The sequence below is a fragment of the Ceratotherium simum genome, chromosome 1 (genome assembly GCF_057802395.1).
Source record: "Ceratotherium simum simum isolate JZ-2026a chromosome 1, ASM5780239v1, whole genome shotgun sequence".
In the NCBI taxonomy this organism is placed as follows: Eukaryota; Metazoa; Chordata; class Mammalia; order Perissodactyla; family Rhinocerotidae; genus Ceratotherium; species Ceratotherium simum.
Window position 1 is genome coordinate 54,155,890 of NC_141900.1, and position 26,784 is coordinate 54,182,673.

Sequence of the window (26,784 nt, forward strand, 5' to 3'; positions counted from 1 at the left end):
TGTTGTCTTTTTACTTTCCTGATAGTGTCTATTAATACACAAAAGTGCCTCATTTTGATGAAGTCCTATTTATCTATTTTTTATTTTGTTGCCTGTGCTTTTGGGGATAGCAAAAGTTACTTTTTAAAGTTTCAAACAGAACTTTAACATTGACTTCCAATCATTAGTTTCACAACTTGCCTTCCATCTTCTGTCATGTGTTGCCATCAAAAATGTTTTCTTGGGGCCGGCCCGGTGGCACAAGCGGTTAAGTGAATGCGCTCTGCTGCGGTGGCCCAGGGTTCGCCGGTTTGGATCTCGGGTGCTCACCAACACACCGCTTGTCAAGCCATGCTGTGGTGGCATCCCATATAAAGTAGAAGAAGATGGGCATGGATGTTAGCCCGGGACCAGTCTTCTTCAGCAAAAAAAAAAAAAAAAAAAAAGAGAGGAGGATTGGCAGATGTTAGCTCAGGGCAGATCTTCCTCACAAAACAATAAAAAATGTTTTCTTGGTTTACAGGGTGCCATGACTGGTGGCTATTCCTTTTTACAGCCAACAGGATTCTCCAAGTCACACACAATGGGTTTGTTCTGTTGACGACTTCTCCAGCAACTGCATATCATCTCATCCTCTCTGCTCTGTAACACTAGAAGAGACGAGGCAAGGTAAAGTCTGTCCATAATATTCAATATCCAGGCTTACAGGCTTTATTGTTGTGACATATTCACATATTAAGAACACCGTGCCTGAGGAACATGTGCTCAAGCTTGCTTTTATTCCTTCATTGTCAGAGATCAATTCTATTGACTACTTAGGGTGCAGTCAACAGAAGACGTGACCCAAAAGTCAGTGCTGAAAACCAGTTTCCTACTCTACCAAATATTTATGAAGTCTTCACTAAACTAAAGCTGATCTCAAAATATTAGAGGGTCCCGTTATTATCTCATTCCCAAATTTTTATCTTATTCTGTCATATTTCTGGTCCAACAGGGGGAATAATAGGAAGGAATGAACAGGAAAGGAGTAATCAAAATGCCAAGCTGAGAGGACATGGGAACGTAGGAGACCAGAAAAGTCAGTGCCAGCCTCAGAAGCAGAGTGAATAGTCCAACAGTCCTTTGTGACCCTGGAAGACCAGGCCCATCAACCAGTCTGTCCTTTGCTTGGGGTTCTTATCAAATTCTGTCTCTAAGACGGTTCTGAACATTAAATGCCTTGAAACTTAGACTGAGGCTTCATCCACAGCTGAGAGATGAGAAAGGCAAACACCATGTGAACATGAATAAGTCAAAACTACCACACCCATTGCTTATTCACTGACTGTAAAGACTAGTAAACATCTCTAAGGTATGTCATAACTATGCTCTCAATCCTTTTTTTTAGTACAAGTAAAACAGCCCAGACACAAGCAATACAGTTGTGTTTAAGGCAGTTTAATACAGTTAAAATGCAGTTTAATGCAGTTTAATACAGATAGCTGTGACTATCTCAGCAATTATGTGGCAGTACAACAGCTTGAAGATCTGAACAAGAGGAAACAAAGAAATATCACCCAGGGTACCCATATTAGAGATATACAGAATAAGCATTTCTGGGAAAAGTATGGTTTTGACCCAAGAAATAATTTCACTGAGAAACTAAAGGGGCATATAGAGCACAATCAAATCATAGCCATTACCTTTTTCTATCAGGTGCCTTATGAACCTTAGCATCAGGATCTTTCCCGACTGTGCCCTGGGATACCTAAGGGATCACCCACTCTGCTCACCGCCCACTGTCCAGGCCTTACTGTCTGTCTCCTGTTCTCTGGAGTAGGGGTTGGCAGACTTTTAAAGAACCACGTGGTAAATACTTTAGACTTTGGGATCCAAGAGACAAAATCCAGGATATTCTTTAGGGATTTATATCACCATTTTACATATTTAAAAACAAAAACCATTCTTAGCCCGATTTGGCCTGTTTGCCGAGCCCTGTTTTGGAGAACCGATCAATATATTATGCTCCACTGTGAAAGAGCAGCAATAGCATGTCATTAGCAACTAGGGTGAATCTGTCTATTTGGCGTTCTCCATTGACGACGAATGCAGAGCATTGCGTCCTTAGAAGGGGCCCCTTCTAAGGATGCTGAAACCGTGAAAAGTTTCTATTCCATTAAGGTGCAGCTGTCATATAATGCTTTGTATCTCATCACTGATGTCTAAAGTTGCATAATAAAGACTATTCAGAAATAGCTGGAAGTTTCTGCCAGAGTTTGGGAAGGGTGAAGCTTCCCCCTTGCCATCCTGGCCTTATGAGAATATTGCTGAGGTGGAATATGACCATCTTGTTACTATGATCGTGCTACTGAGCACCAAGCAGCACAGAGAGGTTATGAAAATGAATGAGATAATGTCTGTGAAGTGCTTTGAGCTCTTTAGAAGACATTTTCTTTGTAATTAGAAAGTAATGCTGCATGATTACAGTTATTACGATTATCACCATTATTCAAGGTAGAGCCAGAAGACACGGCCCTTCCAATGAGAAAAGTTGTGAATAAAGCTGAGCGACTCATAAAGGAAGTGGTTCATGCGCCAATTATGAGCTTCCAGTTCATAATTACAGCGTACTGGGTGGTTTGACGTGCACCAGTTTATTATTCATCCAGAGGAAGAACCCTTTGCCTGTGTAACAGCTCCCGAAAGGTGCCCAATATACGCCAAACACAAGAGGAACAGAAGAAAGCTCTGTGTGACCACTGGGTTGCAAATTTGAAATTCAATTACTTATTAAGGATTGTCTTTAAATTTGCACAGAAACATCATAAAATTTGTCCATGAAGAACTTTTATTAAGACAAGAAAAAAATGCAAGCATGAGTCTTACATGTGTGGACAAAAGGATGACAAAAAGAATCATATATTCACTTCACTCTGCCATCATATTAAACATGGATAAAGACTTTACTTAAATACTGCTGATGCCAAAATGTAAGAGTTCAGTATTACCCTCTTTCTTTTGTTCCAAAATGGTCATTTTCTTCTGCCACATCTCTGGTCCTAGAGAGGGTAGAATGGGAAGAAATGAAAATCAAGGATAAAGAGTAATCAAAAAGCCAAGCTGAGGGGTTCACAGAGTCCTTGCTCAACCAAGTGCCAGTCCCTGATCCAAACCCAAATGGTCATTGGGACCCTAGAAGAACATGTCCAGCACCCAGCCTATGCCCTCTCAATTTGCGCTCTTCAAACTCTGCTAATAGCACGCTCTGAATGTGGAATTTAAGCTGTGGTTTAATCCAGAGCTCAGAGGTCTGAAGCTGGGAGATAAAATGCATTACTGAGAACACCAGAGTCTCTTGTCTCCCTGCTTCCTGGGCAGGGTGTTCTAGACTGTTTTTGTGTGGACAGGGTTGGTTATTTACCACTTTCACACTCTGAGCAACTGGTCCTAGTTCCTGTAACTTGACCTCTAACCCTATCCAGCACACAGCCTTTCACATTTCCTTTCCAAGTTATCCAATCCGAATCTGCAGTTGGGCAACCATGTTCTCTTACACACAGTCACTGACGGAGGAAGAGACATTGTTTAAGCCTGGTGTAGCGTGGCAAATATGCCACTGCAAAATACGCCACTTTGATCTAAAGGTTATTTTTGAGCTAAAGGTACTTAGAAAAGATGTCCACCCTATACCAGGAGGAAAGTAACATTCTCATCACCAAAGATGGGAAGTCGAAGTAGAGAAAACTCTGTACAAACAACCCTTATTAAACTTACCCTTATCTTCCTAGCTACTTTTCCACCATTAACTGCCCTGCCCAAGCCCCTTTGTTTTGTCACATTTTCATAATTTACTCCTCTTTGTCCAATTCAGTATATAAACGTTTAACTTGGTCTTTGGGTCCTCATTTCCTTCTGAGGGCTCTCATGTCGTGTAAAACTTACATTAAATAAATTTGTATGTTTTTCTCCTTTTAATCTGTCTTTTATTACAGGAGTCCCAGCTGAGATCTTACAAGGGCAGAAGGAAAGATTAGTTTTCCTCCCCTGCACTGTGGTGAGCATTTTTACAAAGGCTAATTCAGAAAAATAAAAATTAATGGGTCTCATTTTTTTCCACTCAAAATAAACGTAGTTTTATTAAGTCCTAGAAGAAAAAAGTTTATATATATTCTACAAATTATATTGCTGACCTTATTAAATAAATGAAAGTCAATGAGAAAATTGGCAGAGCCTTTTAGACAATAAAATGTTAAAAAGCCAAGCATGTTTGAGGAGAAATCAGAAATTACATTTTAATCTTTCAACCCTTATATTTGTAAAGTGCCTTAGAGTTCACAAATGATGGCCACATGTCCACTCTCATTTAATGTTTGTAACACATGAAGTACATATTATTATCATTTCTATTTTTTAGCTATAGGAACCAAGGTTCAGAGAGGCAAACTGATCTGTATAAGATCATATATCCATCTAGTGGCAAAGCTGTGGAGAGAATTAGTTTGTTCCAATATTGAGTTCATACACTGAGAACTTTGTTAGGATATGATTTTGGCTCCTATAACAAAGGCTCAGACAAGACAGAAGTTTATTGCTCTTTAATTCAATTGTCTGTAAATAGTCTGAGCTCAAACAGTCCCAGGCTGATAGGACAGTTCCACTACATTGAGGACCAGGCTCCATCTACCTTGTTGGTCCTCAGCTCATGGTTTCCATCTCATGGTCTAATCCAATGGTTTCAGTTCCCATTATCACATGTTAATTTCAGCCAGCAGGAAGTGGAGGAGAAAGGAAAGAGGGGCTCATTGTTTCACTCTAGGAGCACAAGTCTGGGAGATGTACGCATCTTTTCTGCTCCCATTATCCAGAACTTGAAAACACCTAATGGAAAGCAGTCTTGTGCTCAACTAAACCAGGGCATTCTATTGACAAAGGACAAAGTTTGAAATGCATATTGGGGGACAACTAGCAGTTTTTGTCATTTTGAGCACTTATTGGATATCAAGAACTAGCTAAGATATTGAAATAGAGAAAAGAAGAAAACATGGTTACCTCCTGTCAATTTAAGCCAGTCTGAGCTTTCTTCTCCTCTGGTTAGATTTCCTCTCATCCTCAGCTAGGCAGGACAGCTTGAACCAGGCAACAAATAATAAGAATAGTGGTGCCCAGAGATGTCCACATCCTAATCTCAAGAACCTGTAAATGTTACCGTATATGGCAAAAGGGCCTTTGCAGGTGTGATTAAATTAAGAATCTCGAGATGGGGAGATTATCCTGAATTATCTGAGTGGGCCCCATGTAACCACAAGGGTCCATATAAGAGAGAGGCAGGAGATCAGAATGAGTAATAGGAGAAGCGATGTGACCTACAGAAGCAGAGATTATAGTAATGTGCACACGCCAAGGAAGGCTGGCAGCTTTTAGAAGCTGGAAGAGCCATGGAATTGATTCTTCCTAGATCCTCTATAAGGAAACAGCCTTGCCAAGACCTTTATTTTAGCCCTTTAAGATTCATTTTTAACTTCTGAACTGTAAGAGAATAAATTTGTGTTGTTTTAGGCCTCTAAGCATGTGGTAATTTGTTACAACAGCAATAGGAAACTAATACACTAGGTGAATGGTAAGGCCAGATGCCACAGCTCAGCTCTGTGTATGAGGGAATAGCTCTGGCACCACCTGGCTGAAAGGCACATGTCTAGCTTCCTTATAAATGATTTGGAGCCCCTGGAAGACTTTTCCCTCTTGAATCCTTTTACTTTGACATTAGGTCATGAGTCCTGTTATAAACCTGGGAAGGCCACATGTGACCTGGCAATCACTGTTCACTCACTTAATTTAAACTATCTGTGGAGGTTCCATTATTTGCCTTTCAATCATTTTGCACTAAAAAGGGCAAGGTTCATTATAAAGCTGCACTACCCATGTGTACCTTGCTTTCAGAGGTGAGTAGACCTGTGATTCATTTTTTGGAAAATAGTAACTCACATAGTCTCAAAAAAAGAAAAAAAAAAAAAGGAAGAAAGAAACAGAGAAAGATAGCCAACCAGAAGGGCATGACCCATGGTAGGACTATGTATCAGTACGTACATTGAATTGCTGTGGTCTTTGGCCACTGTCATAAGGAACATTCCTGCCCCAGTCCTCCTCCCTCTTGCTTGAAGACACTGAAGGATGAGTCAAGAATGACCACAGGCTCCAGCAGAAACAGAGGTGAATGAACAGAGGTGTGGTTTGAATATTTCTAATGTGAGTTGCTTAGAGCTGAAAGGAATTATGCCCTGACCTTGTATGCAATGCACTGGATAAACACAGCAACTGAACCAAGAAATTGAGAATTAATTTGTCCTTATGGAGAGAAGCCAGAGTCAGGTGCTTCGTCTAAAGACGCCAGTCAGCTCTTCTTGGTTGGCAATTCATAGGGAAAGACAGGATATAAAGGATATATGTACTGTGGCATGTTTTTAAGAGGATAGTCAATCCATGTTGGGGCTGGATGTGGTTCAGAATGAATCAATTCTGATGACAAATATTTGCATTATGTTTTGGAATGAACAAAGCATTTTTATAGGTATTGATCTCATGTCATCATTGCAATAACTCTGTGATCTTAGTATCATCCTTCTGATTATAGATGAAGAACTTGAGAGATTAGGTGGTTTGTCTACGTTTACTCAATTTTGACAGGGAGAGCCTAGGCCTGAACTCAAGTCTTCACATTCTGGGTCTGGGCTCTTTCCACTGAAACATGAGGCCTCTGCAGTGACATTCAGTGTGGTTGCACTGGTAAACGTGTTTCAGTGCACTGTACAGCTGCAGAGTCACACAGCATTCAGGGATTATTTTTGCTCTGCCTGTGCCTGTTGGGGTGGAGGCTTGGGCGTGTCCTCAGACAGGTTGTCCTCAGACATGTTATCAGTGCAAGGGCAATGCTGACTTTGCACAATTTCTCTGATTGTCTTTCTCCTTTGACTCCAGTGCATCTATTAGCATACATCAGAGGCTATAGGACTTCTCCCAAGAAGCTTTGGTGACAGTTGTTTATATGTGCAACAGTGACCTATAAGTCAAGTAAATTCTCCAGTGCTACTGTAATCAGTGCGTCCAAGGCTTCATGAAGCTGTGCTGTTACTTCTCCTCCCATCTTCTCACTGCTACCTCCTTCTCAGCATTTAGTTTCATAGAGCGGGCTGGCCAGCAGCCCTGGCTGAAGGACCCATCCTATTCCAGGCACTCCTCATGCCACTGCCATTTGATGTTTCCTTTAGAGCCCTTTTCCTAAACTTACATGTTTGTTTTCAATTTTATATTCTCTCTCTCTCTCCACTAGAATACAATCTCTTTAAAAGGAGGCTCTTCGGTACATATCTAGAGGGAGTCAAGATGGCGGCGTAGGCAGACTCTGAACTCACCTCCTCCCGTGGACACAGCCAATTTACAACTACTCGTGGAAAAATTACCCCTGAGACAGAGCTGAAAACTGGATAAGAGGAACTCCTGCAACAACGGACAATCCTAACTGGGGTGGAAGAGGCAGAGACTCCCTTCTGGAGAGGAAAAACGCCGCCTTCACAAGCCGCCAGGTTCACGGCCGCCGGGGAGCAGCTCACAGGTACGCAGCCTCCTGGAGGCGCGGGCCCTGAGCCGAGCGCCCGCTGTGGGCATTGTGTGGACCCAGCACAATCGAGACCAGCGGCATAATATCTGACTTTGCTGCTACTAAAGCATTGGGGAGCACCCCCAGAAAACCCGGCTCACAAAGAAACTAAAACTGGCTCTTAAAGGGCCCGCGCACAAACTCACCCGTTCCAGAAAGCATCCTAAAATCACCAGAAAGAAAGGTGCACACTGCTTTGGTGACAAGAGACTCACCTAATAGGCCCTGAGTGCATCTCCGTGAGGTGAGACCTCTCCAGGGACTGGGACATTGGCGGCGGCCATTGTTGTGGCCTGGTGTGAGCGTGCTGACACAGACGCCATTGGAGTTTTCCCTGAGACCTGCTAGCCCAGGGTCTGCTCCACCCGCTAGAGCACCGATTTAATCCAGCTCAGCCAGGGCAGGCAGCCCACCCTAGAGACTGGCCCCACCTAACAACAAACCCTCAGGCAACGTGTGGGCCTGCATAGATTGGTGACTGGATTTTCTGCAGCCTGGCAACTGAGCTGACTTGAGCGGGGCAGGGTGTGCACAAGGAGCCGGTGGAGAGTGTGGGGTGGTGGCGGAGTGTGTGGGGCTCCCGCCGTGGAGAGACTGGGTCCGCTTGGGGAGGTCGGGCGCCACACGGGCAGGACTGTGTTGACTGTGTGTGTGGACCTGCGGGCGGCAGGGCTTGTCAGCTGCAGAAGACTTGTGCTTCTCAAAGACCCACATAGGAGGTTTGCCCCACCTTCCAAAGCCTGAAACAATTGGGTGCTCCTGTGCCTAAGGCCAGCCCCACCCAGCTGCAATCCTCAGAGAGCTGACAAGAGACCTAATAGGCTAGAGGTTTACAGCAATTCTAAGGCCCTGAGCCTAACAACCTGCCACGCTGAGGGCCTACTCACTTAAAAGAAATACTGCAACACAGATGTGGTATTAGAACTTGCAGCCAACTGTGCTGGGGCTCCTCACACCTGATAAAGAGACTGAAGGGCCCACAACAACTACAAGCAGCTGAGCATTACAACAGCTGGCCAGGAGCATAACTCAGCCTCCTGGGCGCCTATAGGAGAGCTAACAGGCCACAATAGAAGCACACACGTAGCCCACATAGGGGCCACCCTGGAACATTGAGAACTGAGGGAAGCACACTGGAAGCCTCCTAAGCCATCATTTACATAAGGTCACCTATCCAAGAGCAGGAGACGTAGCTGACCTACCTAAAACATAGACACAACCACAGGGAAAGAGGCAAAATAGGGAGGGAAAAGAAGACATTCCAACTAAGGAACAGGACAAAACCCCAGAAAAGGAACTAAGTGAAACAGAAATGAGCAACCTACCCGACAGAGAGTTCAAACTAAGAGTGTTAAGGATGCTAACTGATCTGGGGAGAAGAATAGATGAACTCAGTGAGAATGTCAACAAAGAAATGGAAGATATAAAAAGAACCAATCAGAAATGAAGAATACAATACTGGAAATGAAAAATTCATTAGAGGGACTCAAAAGCAGAGTAGAGGATACAGAAGAACGGATCTGTGAGCTGGAAGAAAGACTAGAAGAAATTACCCAAGGTGAACAGGTAAAAGAGAAAAGAATTCAAAAGAGTGAGGACAGTCTAAGGGACCTCTGGGACAACATCAAGCGCACTAACATCCGTGTTATAGGTGTCCCGGAAGGAGAAGAGCGAGACAAGGGGGCAGAGAATCTATTTCAAGAAATAATAGATGAAAACTTCCCTAACCTAAGGAAGGAAACAGACATCCAGGTACAGGAGGCACAGAGAGCCCCAAACAAGATAAACCCAAAGAGGCCCACACCAAGACACATCATAATCAAAATGTCCAGAATTAAAGATAAAGAGAGAATCCTAAAAGCATAAGAGAATGTCAAGTTACATACAAAGGAAACCCCATAAGGCTATCAGCTGACTTCTCAGCAGAAACCTTACAGGCTAGAAGAGAATGGCACGATATATTTAAAGTGCTAAAAGGAAAAAACTTACAGCCAAGAATACTCTACCCAGCAAGGTTATCGTTCAAAATGGAAGGAGAGATCAAAAATTTCCCAGACAAGCAAAAATTAAAGGAGTTTGTCACCAAGAAACCAGTGTTACAAGAAATGTTAAGGGGACTGATTTAAGGGGAAAAGAGAAGACCACAAATAGGAAAAATTATCTATTTCCACGATTAGAACGTAATGGATACAAATGCACAAAAAAGAAGTTGGATATGATATCAAAAACAAAAGGAGGGAGGAGGGTAGTTAAAGAGTACAGCTTTCAGACAGAGGTCAAACTAAAGTGACCATCAATTCTGTATAGAAGAAGTAAGGAACAAAGAAGGACTACTAAAACACTGAGGGAAAGACAAAAAGTTAAAAATGGCAGTAAGTACATACTTATCAATAGCTACTTTAAACGTCAATGGACTAAATGCTCCAATTAAAAGGCATAGGGTGGCTGACTGGATAAAAAAACAAGACCCATATATATGCTGCATACAAGAGACACACTTCAGACCTAAAGACACTCACAAACTGAAAGTGAAGGGATGGAAAAAGATACTCCACGCAAATGGCAATGAAAAGAAAGCAGGGGTAGCAGTACTCATATCAGACAAAATAGACTTTAAAACAAAAACTGTAAAACAAGACAAAGAAGGGCATTACATAATGATCAAGGGAACAATCCAACAAGAGGATATAACACTTGTAAATATCTACGCACCCAATGTAGGTGCACCTAAATATATAAAGCAATTATTAACAGACATAAAAACAGAAATAGACAGTAACACAATAATAGTAGGGGACTTTAACACTCCACTTACACCAACGGATAGATCATCCAAACAGAAGATCAATAAGGAAACATTGGCCTTAAACGACACACTAGAACAGATGGACCTAGTAGATATATACAGAGCATTCCATCCAAAAACCGAAGAATACACGTTCTTTTCAAATGCACATGGAACATTCTCCAGGATTGATCACATATTAGGCCACAAAACAAGTCTCCATAAATTTAAGAAGATTGAAATAATACCAACCATCTTTTCTGACCACAACGGTATGAAACTAGAAATCAACTATAGGAAGAAAATCAGAAAAGCCACAAATACATGGAGATTAAACAAAATGCTACTGAACAACGATTGGGTTAACGAAGAAATCAAAGAAGAAATCAAAACATACCTGGAGACAAATGAAAATGAAAATACGACATGCCAGAATTTATGGGATACAGCAAAAGCGGTTCTAAGAGGGAAGTTTATAGCAATACAGGCCTATCTCAACAAACAAGAAAAATCTCAAATAAACAATCTAACAATGCACCTAAAGGAACTGGAAAAAGAAGAACAAACAAAGCCCAAAATCAGTAGAAGAAGGGAAATAATAAAAATCAGAGCAGAAATAAATGAAATAGAGACCAAAAACAATAGAAAAAATTAATAAAACCAAGAGCTGGTTCTTTGAAAAGATAAACAAAATTGACAAACCTTTAGCTAGACTCACCAAGAAAAAAGAGAGAAGGCACAAATAAGTAAAATCAGAAATGAAAGAGGAGAGGTTACAACAGACACCTCAGAAATACAAAAGATTATAAGAGAATACTATGAAAAACTATATGCCAACCAATTCGACAATCTGGAAGAAATGGATAAATTCTTAGAATCATACAACCTTCCAAAACTGGATCAAGAAGAAGTAGAGAATTTGAATAGACCAATCACCAGTAAGGAGATCGAAACAGTAATCAAAAACCTCCCCAAAAATAAAAGTCCAGGACCAGATGGCTTCCCTGGTGAATTCTACCAAACATTCAAAGAAGAGTTAATACCTATCCTTCTCAAACTCTTCCAAACAATTGAGGAGGGGGGGAAGCTCCCTAACTCATTCTACGGCTGACATTACCCTGATACCAAAACCAGACAAGGACAACACAAAAAGAAAATTACAGGCCAATATCACTGATGAACATCGATGCAAAATCCTCAACAAAATACTAGCAAATCGCATACAACAATACGTTAAAAGATTATACACCATGATCAAGTGGGATTTATTCCAGGGATGCAGGGATGGTTTAACATTCGCAAATCAATCAACGTAATACACCACATTAATAAAATGAAGAATAAAAATCACATGATCATCTCAATAGATGCAGAGAAAGCATTTGACAAGATACAGCATCCATTTATGATAAAAACTCTGAATAAAATGGGTATAGAAGGAAAGTACCTCAACATAATAAAGACCATATATGAGAAACCCACAGCTAATATCATCCTCAATGGTGAAAAACTGAAAGCTATCCCTCTAAGAACAGGAACCAGACAAGGATGCCCACTGTCACCACTCCTATTTAACATAGTATTGGAAGTCCTAGCCAGAGCAATCAGGCAAGAGAAAGAAATAAAAGGGATCCAAATTGGAAAGGAAGAAGTGAAACTGTCACTATTTGCAGATGACATGATTTTATATATAGAAAACCCTAAAGAATCCACCAGAAAACTTTTAGAAGTAATAAACGACTATGGTAAAGTTGCAGGATACAAAATCAACATACAAAAATCAGTCGCATTTCTGTACACTAACAACGAAGTAGCAGAAAGAGAAATTAAGAATACCATCCCATTTACAATTGCAACAAAAAGAATAAAATACCTAGGAATAAACTTAACCAAAGAGGTGAAAGATCTGTACACGAAAACTATAAAACATTGCTGAAAGAAATTGAAGAGGACACAAAGAAATGGAAAGATATTCCGTGCTCTTGGATTGGAAGAATTAACATAGTTAAGATGTCCATACTTCCTAAAGCCATCTATAGATTCAATGCAATCCCTATCAAAGTTCCAACAACATTTTTCACAGAAATAGAACAAAGAATCCTAAAATTTATATGGAACAACAAAAGACCCGAATAGCTAAAGGAATCTTGAGAAAAAGAACAAAGCTGGAGGTATCACACTCCTGATTTCAAAATATACTACAAAGCTATAGTAACCAAAACAGCATGGTACTGGCACAAAAACAGACACACAGATCAATGGAATAGAATCGAAAGCCCAGAAATAAACCCACACATCTATGGACAGCTAATCTTCGACAAAGGAGCCAAGAACATACAATGGGGAAAAGAAAGTCTCTTCAACAAATGGTGTTGGGAAAACTGGATAGCCACATGCAAAAAATGAAAGTAGACCCTTACCTTACACCATACACAAAAATTAACTCCAAATGGATTAAAGACTTGAATGTAAGACCTGAAACTGTGAAACTTCTAGAAGAAAACATAGGCAGTACGCTCTTCCACATCAGTCTTAGCAACATCTTTTCAAACACCACATCTGACCAGGCAAGAGAAACAATAGAAAAAATAAACAAATGGGACTACATCAAACTCAAAAGCTTCTGCACAGCAAAGGAAACCATCAACAAAACGAAAAGACAACCTAACAATTGGGAGAAGATATTTGCAAACCATACATCTGATAAGGGCTTAATCTCCAAAATATATAAAGAACTCATGCATCTCAACAACAAAAAAACTACCAACCCAATTAAAAAATGGGCAAAAGACCTGAACAGACATTTCTCCAAAGAAGATATACAGATGGCCAACAGACACATGAAAAGATGTTCAAAATCACTAACTATCATGGAAATGCAAATCAAAACTACAATGAGATATCACCTCACGCCTGTCAGAATGGCTATAATTAACAAGACAGGAAACAACATGTGTTGGAGAGGTTGTGGAGAGAAGGGAACTCTCATACACTGCTGGTGGGAGTGCAAACTGGTGCAGCCACTATGGAAAACAGTATGGAGATTCCTCAAAAAATCAAGGATAGAACTACCATATGATCCAGCTATTCCACTGTTGGGTATTTATCCAAAGAACTTGAAAACACCAATTTGCAAAGGTACATGCACCCCTGTGTTCATTGCAGCCTTATTCACGATAGCCAAGACTTGAAGCAACCTAAGTGCCCATCAAGGGACGAATGGATAAAGAAGCTGTGGTATATATACACAATGGAATACTACTCAGCCATAAGAAACGATGAAATCCAGCCATTTGTGACAACATGGATGGACATTGAGGGTATAATGCAAAGTGAAATAAGTCAGAGGGAGAAGGTCAAATACCGTATGATTTCCTTCATTAAGTAGTAGATAATAACAACAATAAACAAACACATAGGGACAGAGATTGGATTGGTGGTTACCAGAGGGGAAGGGGGAGGGAGGAGGGTGAAAGGGATAATTCGGTACATGTGTGTGGTGATGGGTTGTAATTAGTATTTTGGTGGTGAACATGATGTAGTCCATGCAGAAATAGAAGTACAATGATGTACACCTGAAATTTTTACAATGTTATAAACCAATGTTACTGCAATAAACAAAAAATTAAAAAAAAAAAAAAAAAAAAAAATAAAAGGAGGCTCTTTGTTTACATTATTCACTGTCATATTCCCCAAGGACTAGAATCATGCCTGGCGTGGGAAGAAATTCTCAATAAATACCTGTTGAGGGAATGGATGAGCTGACATACACATGAATGCCTCCAATTTTGATGCTATGAGCCCCTCCACCGAAAGGCAGCCCAGTCTTTTCTCATGGTGACTCTTCCCAAATATTTCTGGAAATTTCTAGGGATTCTTATGTATCTGCTTGTGAATCCATCTTCATAATCTTTGCTGCCTGCCAGGGCAGTAAAACCCAGATGCTCACCTTAAAGCTCGACTCCATATCCGATAGTTGCTTTGCTGGTTTTGGGTGGGAAATTCTAAAGTGAAAGAGTGGGCACATGCTCTTTCTGTGTTATGATCAGCAAGGGGTGTCCCGTAGGGCTCTGAAATGTTACTGACCTTCCATTTCATATAAAAACTGCCAGAATGACTGGGCCAAGATGAGTTCCATACCTAGAATCATCCAGTTTCCACAATCCATAGGTTTTGTTGCTTAAGGTCATCACGCTGGTATCCTACTTGGATATATTGGAAAATAATAATTTGTTCCCATACCTATGCAAAAACTTAAGTTTGATACCATGGATGATCTAAATATAACTGTAACATAAAGATTTATGCAGTTCCAGTGGTGTTGTCAAGATGTCAACAGTTCTTCCAGATGTTTCCTGGTGCTGTACCCCATGGTCCCTTCACACAGCTGAGATCCTTTGCTGGGTGCGTGGGTGTTAGCCCGTCGCACAAGGTAGACACTGGAATGTCATTTTTGTACCCACTCAGTGGTTTTATTTATGGTAGCCTTATATCTTCATGTTGTTAGCTTTTTTGAGGACCTAACATCTTATTTTTTATTCTATTTTCTCAGAACCTTAGTATATAGGAGCTGATCATTAAATACTAGATAGTATTTGATGTCTCATACATTTGCATATTATGGTCAGGAAGCTCTAGCAAACAAACCTGCAGTTGTGTAACCTGCTTCAGCTACATTCACATCCGTCATCTGAGGATATTACACATATGAAATGTTTAGATGTATTGAGCTAGTCAATTTGATCATGGGCCAGATTAGAAGAGACAAGAATGCAGCTGCAATTTTATTGTTCATCAACCCTAGGCAAGGCCAGAATCATGACCGAACACATTGACTTTCCTTTGCCTTCCTCTCACCACAGACCCAAGTCTCTTCTCATTCTGGTTGAAATTTAATTGTCCATTTCTCCTGACTATTTCAGACCACTACCAACCTCCACACCCACCCCCATCATCCCTGGCCACGGGTTTGAGGAAGGATTCTAAGAAACGTGTTCAGCTTATTTTTCTTTCACACATACAGCTTCTGTTCTCCACACAAGCCAGACCAACCTCACTCACAGTCAGCCTCATGGGCACTGAGCTGCTCCTCACACCAACGTGTCATGTCATCCGCTTTTGTCTTTCTATCATCAATCTGTGTCCTTTTCCTTTTTAAAATAAGTTTTATTTTTAAGTAGAACATACTTACAAAAAGAACACAGATCTTAAGTGTAAACAGTGATGAATTTTCATTAAGTGAGTACATCTATGTTACCAGCACACACAAATCACTCTTCAAGCTAATCATTGTCTACCTTTACAGGTAACCATATCTCACTATCCTGACACCTAGTACCATAGATAAATTTTCCTGTTTTAAAATTTTATATAAATGGAATCATAAAGTAAGTATTTTGTGTGTCTGGACTCTTGCTCAAAATTATGTTTGTGAGACGGATCTATGTTGTTGCGTGCAACAATAGCTTGTTCAGTCTCGTGTTGTATTCGATAAATCTATAGTATTCCATTGAATATATAAACCACAGTTCATTTATTCATTCTGTTTTATCCATTTTATACCACAATTCATTTATTCATGTTCTCCTGTGAAGAGTCATACATGTTTGTTAAACATATGCATTCCTTGTGTTGGATATATAACTAGGAACAGAATTACTATGTTTTAAGATTGTCTAAAAAGATTGTAGATTTGAAGAAGAAAGAAGAAGTTTATTTGGAAAGTGGTACAAAAGGATTCAGACTTCAGGAGGTTCACAAAAACAAAAACCAAGAGGCTGTTTGAATAGGAAAAAATCCTCAAGATTTCCAAGTTTGCATTAGTTGATTCATCTATTCATGGAGGGAATCAGCAACTTACATGATTATCATATTTACAAAAGTCACAGCCTATTTTCAATATCAGCATTGCAAAAGTCAGAGATAATGTTGTTTTTGCAAAGCAAGCAGGGCTTATAGGAAGTGTTCAAGGTTTCATGTATTTTGAGTCCCAGAAGTGCACAGGTGGGCCTATTATTCTTGCAGTATCTCAGGGTGCAAAGTATTTTGTCATCTCTGTGTAAGTGATACATATGCTTATTTATTATGGTAGCAGGGCAAAGTGTTAGTCGTGCTTTTACAGGAATGTATATATTCAGGTTTAGTTGATACTGCCAAACAGTTTTTGAGGGTAATTGTACCAAATTACACTTCCACCAGAAGTGTACGTTAGTTTCATTTACTCCACATCCTTACTATTCTTGGTATTGCCTATATTTCAAGTTGAGCCATCCTGGTGAGCATGAAGACGTGTCTCAGCAATTAATGTTTGCATTCCTCTGTTTTCCAGTGGCCACTTGGTTATCTTTTGCTTAGTGCCATTCAGTCTTATCTATTTTTATGTTGGGTTATTTGCTTTTAATTGTTATTTTGTAGGAGTCCTTTATATGTTGGGTATGAATTCTTTGTCTGATATACATAGTGCAAATAATTTCTCCCACTCTGGCTTGCTTTTTCCCTCCCTTAATAGTGTCTTTTGATGACCAGAAGTTCTTAATTTTAATGCAATCTAATTTATCCTTTTTTTCTTTTATGATTAGTGTTTTTTGTGCCCTGTTTAAAAAGTCTTTGCCTATTCCAAGGTCATGACATATGCTCCTAAGTTTTCTCCTAAAAGCTTTATTTTTTTACCTTTCACATTTAGATCTACAATCCAACTAGAATTGAATATTGTGGATGGTGTGAGATAAAAGGTTTAACATTCATTTGTTTCCAAATGGATATCCAATTGACCCAGCACCATTTATTGAAAAAAATAATTGTCATCCTTTCCCCATTGTACTGTAGTGTCAGCTTTGTCAAACATCAGGTGACCCTATGTGTTTGGATCTGTCTCTGAATTCTAATCTGTTCCATTGGCTTATTGTCTATCCTTGCACCAATACCAATTTATTAGTCATTACTATTTCTGGTAGTTTAGATCTTCAAGTTATATTCTTCTTCTTCAAGATTGCATTGGCTATTCTTAACCCTTTATATTCCACATACATTTAAGAATAAGCTTTTCAAATTACACACACACATGCGCACACGGGCTAGGATAGTGATTGAGATTGCATTGACTCTATGGATCAATTTTGGGAGAACTGACATCTTTATACTACTCAGTCTTCTAATCCATCAACGTGTTATATGCTTCCATTTATTTGGGTATTCTTTGATTGATCTTGATAATGTTTTTTAGTATTTAGTATAGCACTTTTAAATATCTTCTGTTTGATTTTCTACCAAGTGCTTGATATACTTTATTCTTTTGTAGGTGATATCACTTTTAATGTTTTATTTTCTATGTTTTTATTGTTGGTATATAGAAATACAACTGATTTTTGTGTGTTATGTCTGAATGGCATATCTCTTTCTGTCCTTTTACTTTTAGCTTTTCTATGTCCTTATATTTAAACTGAGTCTCTTAAATCTATTGTTGGGTTATTTTTTATAATCCAATCTTTATCTGTGTGTGTGTGTGTGTGTGTGTGAGTGTAATGGAGTTTTGAATCTTGCTTATTTTTCCTTGAACAACTTTTCAGGACAGTATATATAAATATAGGTAATTCTTTGATATGACTGTATGTTAAGTAGGGATGATAATGGTACCTACTCCATAGGTGTTATGTGAGAAATAAATTATTAATTTTTAAAAACTTATTACAATACTTAGAGTATAGTTAGTACTCAGTGAACTAGTAATTACAATTTTTATTATAGAAATCTAAGTTTTTCCTAAATCTTTGCTATTTCAAATAATCAGCCATGAATATCCTTGTGCTATTGTGATATATCATACTGTTATCTCCACAGTATTCCACAGCTCTATTGTTAGGTGTGCATATTTACAATTTTCATAGATAATGACAAATTTCCTTCTTTCTCCTATAAAATGCATCTCTTTCATGAATTATCCTAGAAAACTTCTATTTGTAGTAACAACCTCACCAATTTCTTGTTACTTATACACAACTCTCTGAATAGTTTAGGTTTAACAAAACTGAACTGTCATTCTTATGAACAATAGCTACCGGTTATGGAGCAGTCACACATATCAGACACCATAGAAAGGTTAAATGACTTGTATAATATCACATAACTAAGAAATGTTGACCAACAATCAAGTGCAGTTTGGTCTGAACCCAAAGCTTATGCCCTTAAACATTATGCTATGATTCTTCTAAGAGCAAATCTCTCTTCTCGTTTTATTCTTGCAACAAGAGAAGATTGAAAAGTTAAGTGGTCTGCCCAGAGTCACGTACGAGATGGCTCCCTAGTTTATAATCTAAGATTTAACTGTAAATTTCTTGTCAGCAATAACTATGCTTCTGACTGTCTTTCTACTTCCCAAACCACAGACATAAAGAAGCCTCAATAACTGCTGACTCCCTGACTGACTGGCTGTTTTATCTGACCACACGGGTTCTGTAATACTCTGGCTGTAGACAGCACAAATGTTGTCCTTGAGCAAATACCTTAGCATTTCTTGCATCTTTTAGTTTTTTAACAAAACAAACAACTCTGTGGCTGTGAAAAGATTACATACATTACCTATTAAAAAAATAAGTTCATTAAATAAGAAGGCATATCACAGCATAACTCTACTGAAAACTGCTACTTCCTTACATAATTGAGGGTTTGCTTTCTTCTAATCATGACATAGGCTCTCCTGATAATCCTTCACATTCACCTTGGCTCATAGGATAAAATAATGCTGAGATATCACCCCAGGAGTCTTATCACAGCTCTTCTTTGTGGGTTTCTGTAGTTAATGTCCAGGTTATTATCTGTGTTGGACATATTGGTCTTCAATAACCCCCTTAGTCAGAAGTCTGAAGTAACTTGAGCCAGCCCTGATGGCCTAGTGGTTAAAGTTTGGCGCCCTCACCACTTCTGTGGCCTGGGTTCATTTCCGGGTTATGGAACCACACCACCCATCTGTCAGTTGCCATGCTGTGGCAGTGGCTCACATAGAAAAATTAGAAGGATTTACAAGTAGGATATACAGCCATGCACTGGGGCTTTGGGGAGGAAGGAAAAAAAAAGGAAGATTGGCAACAGATATTAGCTCAGGGCGAATCTTTCCCTGCAAAATAAATAAATAAATAGATAGATAAAGGAAAGCTAAGAGTTCAGCCTAATTGTTAAAAAACAAAAAAGAAGTCTGAAATAACTTAATATGTTAACAACAACAAAAATCTTCCTCTATATCTTTCCCTGAATCAATAGGGTTTTCCCATTCTTATGACGTAAACCTACTCACTGTCACCAAATGCCATATAACATTGTGAGCTATAGCATTTGCCTCTAAATAAGCTTTTTTAAGGTCAGGAGGTATTATGCATCTCATGCAGACCTCAAAAATAACATTCACCAGCTTTACATAGGCTTGGCTATTGCATTATAAATTCCTGCAATATAGGAGAGTGGTAACAGTAGTATCTAGTCCCACCCATTCTTTACCATCTAGAGAACCCTTCATGTTTCTTGCTTATTTATAATAGTATTTTTAATCATTGTGTCACTCAAATATGGCAAGTATTGATTTGGTATCTAAAATACTTCATTATTCTGGAATACTTTTTTTATTTCAGAAGCAGCTACAAAAGGTTGCTAATTTTCTCTTGAGGAGAAATAGAACGAAAATTCAATAGAAGTGTTGATTGACACAGGTATGTTACTCCTCCTTTATAGTTCTCTGAAAAAAATTGGGAATCATGCCCTTTTTCATCCAACACAGTTTTGATAGGTAGCATTAAAAGTATTTGCTCATCATTAAGAATCGATTCATCACTTTTTAGAAGGAAATGAATGGTTACATTTACATTAAAGAGCCAACCTTTATTATTAGAATAACAATTCAATTCAAACTCTTTTGATTCAGGTATTGTATAGACAGACAATTCAATGAAGTGAAAGAACACTGGAATGGAAGGCAAAATACCTGAGATCAAGATTTACCTCTTACCATCAACCTGGTGTTGACTTTGGAAAGCTACTCAACCCATTTCAGCTTTTGCATCCTCACTTGTAAAATGAGAACGTTAAATTATGGAAGTCCTGTCCAGCTGTAAGAGTCCATACCATTATTCATAATAAAGAAGTAATTGCTATAAAAATATTAGAATTTAGATTTCTATCTTTTAAACATTTGATTGTTCTATAATACCAGAAATTAATTTTATAACTGATATCCTGCTAACTATTGCCTTCACTGAGATTAACAAGTAAAACGTGTTTTACCAAAGCTACAGCAATTCTACTTATGGTGTCTCTTCTTAAAATTTTGCCTTAGGCTAATAAGTTATATCTTCCAATTAAACCTTAACAGTGGACCTACAATCAAGTGTCATCAAAAATTCACTCAACAAATACAAGGTTAGGTGTTTTTGAAAAAAGTACGTCTGTAAAATCAATTCAACCTAAATTTTAGAGTCAAGTATGAATCTCCTATCTATCTATCTATCTATCTATCTATCTATCATCTATCTATCTATCTACCTACCTACCTATCTATCAATCATCTATCTATTGAATGTTGTGCTTGTTTATTCAAGTTTTGTTGTATTCTCTTTCAGTGAAGATTACAGAGGATTTTGGCATATGATTTACCCAGTACCTGGGATAAAATTGACTCCATTGTTATTTTCTTTCTAGGTCCATCCTTTCCACTGAGGTAGTAGAAAGAATAGGATCATCAGGGAACCTAGAGTGCAATCCCAGCTTTCCTACACCAAAGCAATTCGCTAACCTCTCTGAACCTTAGATTTCATGGGGCATAATACACGTCCCTTGGCCCACCTCACAGAATTATTAGGAGAATGAATAAGATAAATGAATGCATTTTGTAAGTTGTAAAGTGCTAAACAAATGCAAAGTAATATAATACTAATTGTGAATTCCTCACTCAAGCTATTAATTCATTGACACACACTCAGCAAATATTTTGAGTACCTGGTATATGGCAGACACTGTTCTCAGCATTGGCAGTCAGCAGTCAAAAAGGCAGACAACAAGGAAAGTCTGAGAAACTGTCAGAGCAAAGAAGAGTCCAAGTAAACATGACAACTAAATGTAATATGTTATCCTGGATGCGATCCTGGAACAGAAAAGGACATTAGGTAAAAACTGAGGAAATCTGAATAAATAATAAACTTTAGTTAATAATAATGTATCAATATTGGTTCATTCATTGTAACACATGTATTATACTCATATAAGATGTTAATAATAGGAGAAACTATGTGTGAGGGAGGGGGATCGAGGGGGAGAATACTTGGGAACTCTCTGCTCAATTTTTCTATAAACCTAAAACTGTTCTAAAAACTAAAATCTGTTTTTAAAAAAAGGTGTCAAGACTCTCATGGAGCAGTGGGAAGAAAAACATTAAAAGGTAAACAAATGATTTCAGGTAGTCATGACTGTTACCACAAAAATGAAATAAGATGCTGTGACAACTGCAATAATATGTTGAGGGACTACTGTAAAGGGACCTCTCTCTGGGTAGTGATTTTCCATCTGAAACCTGGATAAAAACACAGTGCCAGCAAGATGGCCTAGAGAAAAGCATTCCCCTCCACAGTAACAGCAAGTATAAAGACCTTAAGATGGGGATCAATTTCAAACGTTTGAGGAACAGAAATAATCTGTGAGGCTGATATGTATTTAACAAGGGCGAAGGTAGGGTGAGATAAGTTCAGAGAAATAGGACTTGCATTCTCCAGAAAACCACAGAATGTTCTAGCATTTTGGTGTAGTGTAGACTAAGGATTTCACATGAAATGGTGCAGCTCCTCTGTCCTAACAAGATTGAGAGTAAATCCTAGGGGCCAGCCGCTCTCTACAAGTTAATAAAAACTTCATGACACCTACATGCTATTTCCTGAAGTCTTGTTTTGGGAAAGCTGAACTTCAAAGGAAAAATCATAACCAATGTGTTTTCATCATTAGCCAAAAGCCAGTTTCCTCTGTGTAAGTACCATAGAAGAAGCTTCAAATTTTCTGCCCATCAAGTTTCTCAGACAGCATTTCTATTCATGAGTAGGTAAACTCCCCAGTGTCTAAATGTATCACCATTATGTCTACATTCCCCTGGCAGGTTTTTTTTTCTTTCGGTAATAGGTGTCACTAACAGGTAGTTGGAGAGCTCTAAGACCTACTTGCTTCAAAGGACCCTTGAATCATCCAGTCCATCAACCACAATGGTGTCGTACTCCCTCCTTCCACCCAACTCTGCCCAGCACTGACTTCAGCCCCTTTTCAAGAAAGGCAATATAGCAGCAGCCTTTGTCACTGCCTTTGTCTCCAATTCCCTGCCCTAGGCTGAGACAGGCAGCATCCCCAAACCCCGCCTTGGCCACTATGCGGTGCTTTTCACTTCTTTAAGTCAAATTCTTGACTCAACTGTGTGAACATAGGCCCCAAAGAGAGAGGCTGTATGAGAGAGCAGCAAGAGCAGTGGACTGGGAGTCAAAAGAACAGAGTTCGAGTTTAGATGCAGCCACTTTCAGAGCCTCAATTCCCTAATGTGTGCAATCAGGATAAAAGTCTTTCCCTGCTGTTCTGACAAGGTTGTGGTGGGAATCAAGTAGCTGTTATCTGTGGGAAATGCTTTGTGAACTTAGGCTGCTATATAAAAATGGAGAGAGGGATAAAGGGAGTAGTTTCAAGTTGGTAAGTTTGACTTAATTGATCATCAGTTATGGGAAGAGCACTAAGGAAGCATGGCAGGGCAGTGGGAGTGTGAAAAAATGAACACTTTCCCGTTAAGGAGTTAGGAATTATGCTACGGAGCAGAGGTCCATGCGTTCAGGGTCCACTGTGCTACACAACTCTAGGGGACGCCATTTGCATTGTGGTCTATGCATATATTTGAAAGACTTAAGTAATAATGCAAGTTCACGTCAATGAAAAGATAAGCAGGGGGCGGAGTCAAGATGGCGGCATAGGCAGACTCTGAACTCACCTCCTCCCGTGGACACAGCCAATTTACAACTACTCGTGGAAAAATTACCCCTGAGACAGAACTGAAAACTGGATAAGAGGAACTCCTGCAACAACGGACAATCCTAACTGGGGTAGAAGAGGCAGAGACTCCCTTCTGGAGAGGAAAAACGCCACCTTCACAAGCCGCCAGCTTCACGGCCGCCGGGAGCAGCTCACAGGTACGCAGCCTCCCTGGAGGCGCAGGGCCCTGAGCCGGGGAGCACCCCCGCTGTGGGCATTTTGTGGACCCAGCACAATTGAGACCAGCAGCATAATATCTGACTTTGCCTGCTACTAAAGCATTGGGTAGCACCCCCAGAAAACCCGGTTCACAAAGAAACTAAAACCGGCTCTTAAAGGGCCCACGCACAAACTCACCCGTTCCAGAAAGCATCCTAAAATCACCAGAAAGAAAGGTACACAGTGCTTCGGTGACAAGAGACTCACCTAATAGGCCCTGAGTGCATCTCGGTGAGGGGTGAGACCTCTCCAGGGACTGGGACATTGGCGGCGGCCATTGTTGTGGCCCGGTGTGAGCGTGCTGACACAGACGCCATTGGAGTTCTCCCTGAGACCTGCTAGCCCAGGGTCTGCTCCACCCGCTAGAGCACCAATTTAATCCAGCTCAGCCAGGGCAGGCAGCCCACCCTAGAGACTAGCCCCACCCAACAACAAGCCCTCAGGCAACGTGTGGGCCTGCATAGATTGGTGACTGGATTCTCTGCAGCCTGGCAACTGAGCTGACTTGAGCTGGGCAGGGTGTGCACAAGGAGCGGGTGGAGAGTGTGGGGCGGTGGCAGAGTGTGTGGGGCTCCCGCCGTGGAGAGACTGGGTCCACTTGGGGAGGTCGGGGCGCTCACACGGGGCAGGACTGTGTTGACTGTGTGTGTGGACCTGTGGGCGGCAGGGCTTCTCAGCCACAGAAGACTTGTACTTCTCAAAGACCCACATAGGAGGTTTGCTCCACCTTCCAAAACCTGAAACAATTGGGTGCTCCTGTGCCTGAGGCCAGCCCCACCCAGCTGCAATCCTCAGAGAGCTGACAAGAGACCTAATAGGCTAGAGGCTTACAGCAATTGTAAGGCCCTGAGCCTAACAACCTGCAACGGTGGGGGCCTACTCACTTAAAAGAAATACTGCAACACAAATGTGGTATTAGAACTTGCAGCCAACTGTGCTGGGGCTCCCCACAGCTGATAAAGAGACTGAAGGGCCCACAACAACTACAAGCAGCTGAGCATTACAACAGCTGGCCAGGAGCATAACTCAGCCTCCTGGGCGCCTACAGGAGAGCAAACAGGCCACAGCAGAAGGATACACGTAGCCCACATAGGGGTCACCCCTGGAACATTGAGAACTGAGGGAAGCACACTGGAAGCCTCCTAAGCCATCACTTACATAAGGTCACCTATCCAAGAGCAGGAGACGTAGCTGACCTACCTAATACGTAGACACAAGCACAGGGAAAGAGGCAAAATGAGGAGGCGAAAGAATACATTCCAAGTAAGGGAACAGGACAAAACCCCAGAAAAGGAACTTAGTGAAACAGAAATGAGCAACCTACCCAACAGAGAGTTCAAACTAAGAGTGTTAAGGATGCTCACTGATCTGGGGAGACGAATAGATGGACTCAGTGAGAATGTCAACAAAGAAATGGAAGATATAAAAAAGAACCAATCAGAAATGAAGAATACAATACTGGAAATGAAAAACTCATTAGAGGGACTCAAAAGCAGAGTAGAGGATACAGAAGAACGGATCTGTGAGCTGGAAGAAAGACTAGAAGAAATTACCCAAGGTGAACAGGTAAAAGAGAAAAGAATTCAAAAGAGTGAGGACAGTCTAAGGGACCTCTGGGACAACATCAAGCGCACTAACATCCGTGTTATAGGTGTCCCGGAAGGAGAAGAGCGAGACAAGGGGGCAGAGAATCTATTTCAAGAAATAATAGATGAAAACTTCCCTAACCTAAGGAAGGAAACAGACATCCAGGTACAGGAGGCACAGAGAGCCCCAAACAAGATAAACCCAAAGAGGCCCACACCAAGACACATCATAATCAAAATGTCCAGAATTAAAGATAAAGAGAGAATCCTAAAAGCCGCAAGAGAAAGTCAAGTTACATACAAAGGAAACCCCATAAGGCTATCAGCTGACTTCTCAGCAGAAACCTTACAGGCTAGAAGAGAATGGCATGATATATTTAAAGTGCTAAAAGGAAAAAACTTACAGCCAAGAATACTCTACCCAGCGAGGTTATCGTTCAAAATGGAAGGAGAGATCAAAATTTTCCCAGACAAGCAAAAATTAAAGGAGTTGTCACCAAGAAACCAGTGTTACAAGAAATGTTAAAGGGACTGATTTAAGGGGAAAAGAGAAGACCACAAATAGGAAAAATTATCTATTTCCACGATTAGAACGTAATGGATACAAATGCACAAAAAAGAGGTTGGATATGATATCAAAAACATAAAAGGAGGGAGGAGGGGAGTTAAAGAGTACAGCTTTCAGATAGAGGTCAAACTAAAGTGACCATCAATTCTGTATAGAAGAAGTAAGGAACAGAGAAGGACTACTAAAACACTGAGGAAAAAAAAAAGTTAAAAAATGGCAGTAAGTACATACTTATCAATAGCTACATTAAACGTCAATGGACTAAAAGGTCCAATTAAAAGGCATAGGGTGGCTGGCTGGAGAAAAACAAGACCCATATATATGCTGCATACAAGAGACACACTTCAGACCTAAAGACACTCACAAACTGAAAGTGAAGGGATGGAAAAAGATACTCCACGCAAATGGCAATGAAAAGAAAGCTGGGGTAGCAGTACTCATATCAGACAAAATAGACTTTAAAACAAAAACTGTAAAAAGAGACAAAGAAGGGCATTACATAATGATCAAGGGAACAATCCAACAAGAGGATATAACACTTGTAAATATCTACGCACCCAATGTAGGTGCACCTAAATATATAAAGCAATTATTAACAGACATAAAAACAGAAATAGACAGTAACACAATAATAGTAGGGGACTTTAACACTCCACTTACACCAACGGATAGATCATCCAAACAGAAGATCAATAAGGAAACATTGGCCTTAAACGACACACTAGAACAGATGGACCTAGTAGATATATACAGAGCATTCCATCCAAAAACCGAAGAATACACGTTCTTTTCAAATGCACATGGAACGTTCTCCAGGATTGATCACATATTAGGCCACAAAACAAGTCTCCATAAATTTAAGAAGATTGAAATAATACCAAGCATCTTTTCTGACCACAAAGGTATGAAACTAGAAATCAACTATAGGAAGAAAATCAGAAAAGCCACAAATACATGGAGATTAAACAAAATGCTACTGAACAACGAC

The 26,784-nt window shown here is 40.0% G+C and overlaps 1 protein-coding gene and 1 long non-coding RNA gene across 10 annotated transcripts in view; one reads left to right on the forward strand and one right to left on the reverse strand.

The window, feature by feature from the left end:
• The window catches only part of LOC147918200 (uncharacterized), a 475,202-nt gene extending 451,202 nt beyond the window's left edge, over positions 1-24,000 (reverse strand). Inside the window, exon 1 of the long non-coding RNA XR_015551563.1 lies at positions 23,850-24,000. This is a non-coding gene — a long non-coding RNA (uncharacterized LOC147918200). The remainder of the gene's footprint in view (positions 1-23,849) is intronic.
• The window catches only part of LOC147918203 (uncharacterized), a 215,908-nt gene that overhangs the window by 89,286 nt on the left and 99,838 nt on the right, over positions 1-26,784 (forward strand). Inside the window, exons 2-8 of one of the 9 annotated variants that reach the window (XR_015551560.1) lie at positions 503-648; positions 2,776-2,948; positions 3,951-4,012; positions 20,012-20,089; positions 20,302-20,487; positions 20,749-21,538; positions 21,767-21,810. Coding sequence is in view for 1 of the 9 variants with exons in the window: in XM_087428647.1 (XP_087284773.1) it covers positions 536-648; positions 3,951-4,012; positions 20,012-20,071 (235 nt within the window). In the remaining 8 variants the exon portion in view is untranslated. The other 8 variants (XR_015551554.1, XR_015551555.1, XR_015551558.1 and 5 more) reach the window with 8 other exon arrangements.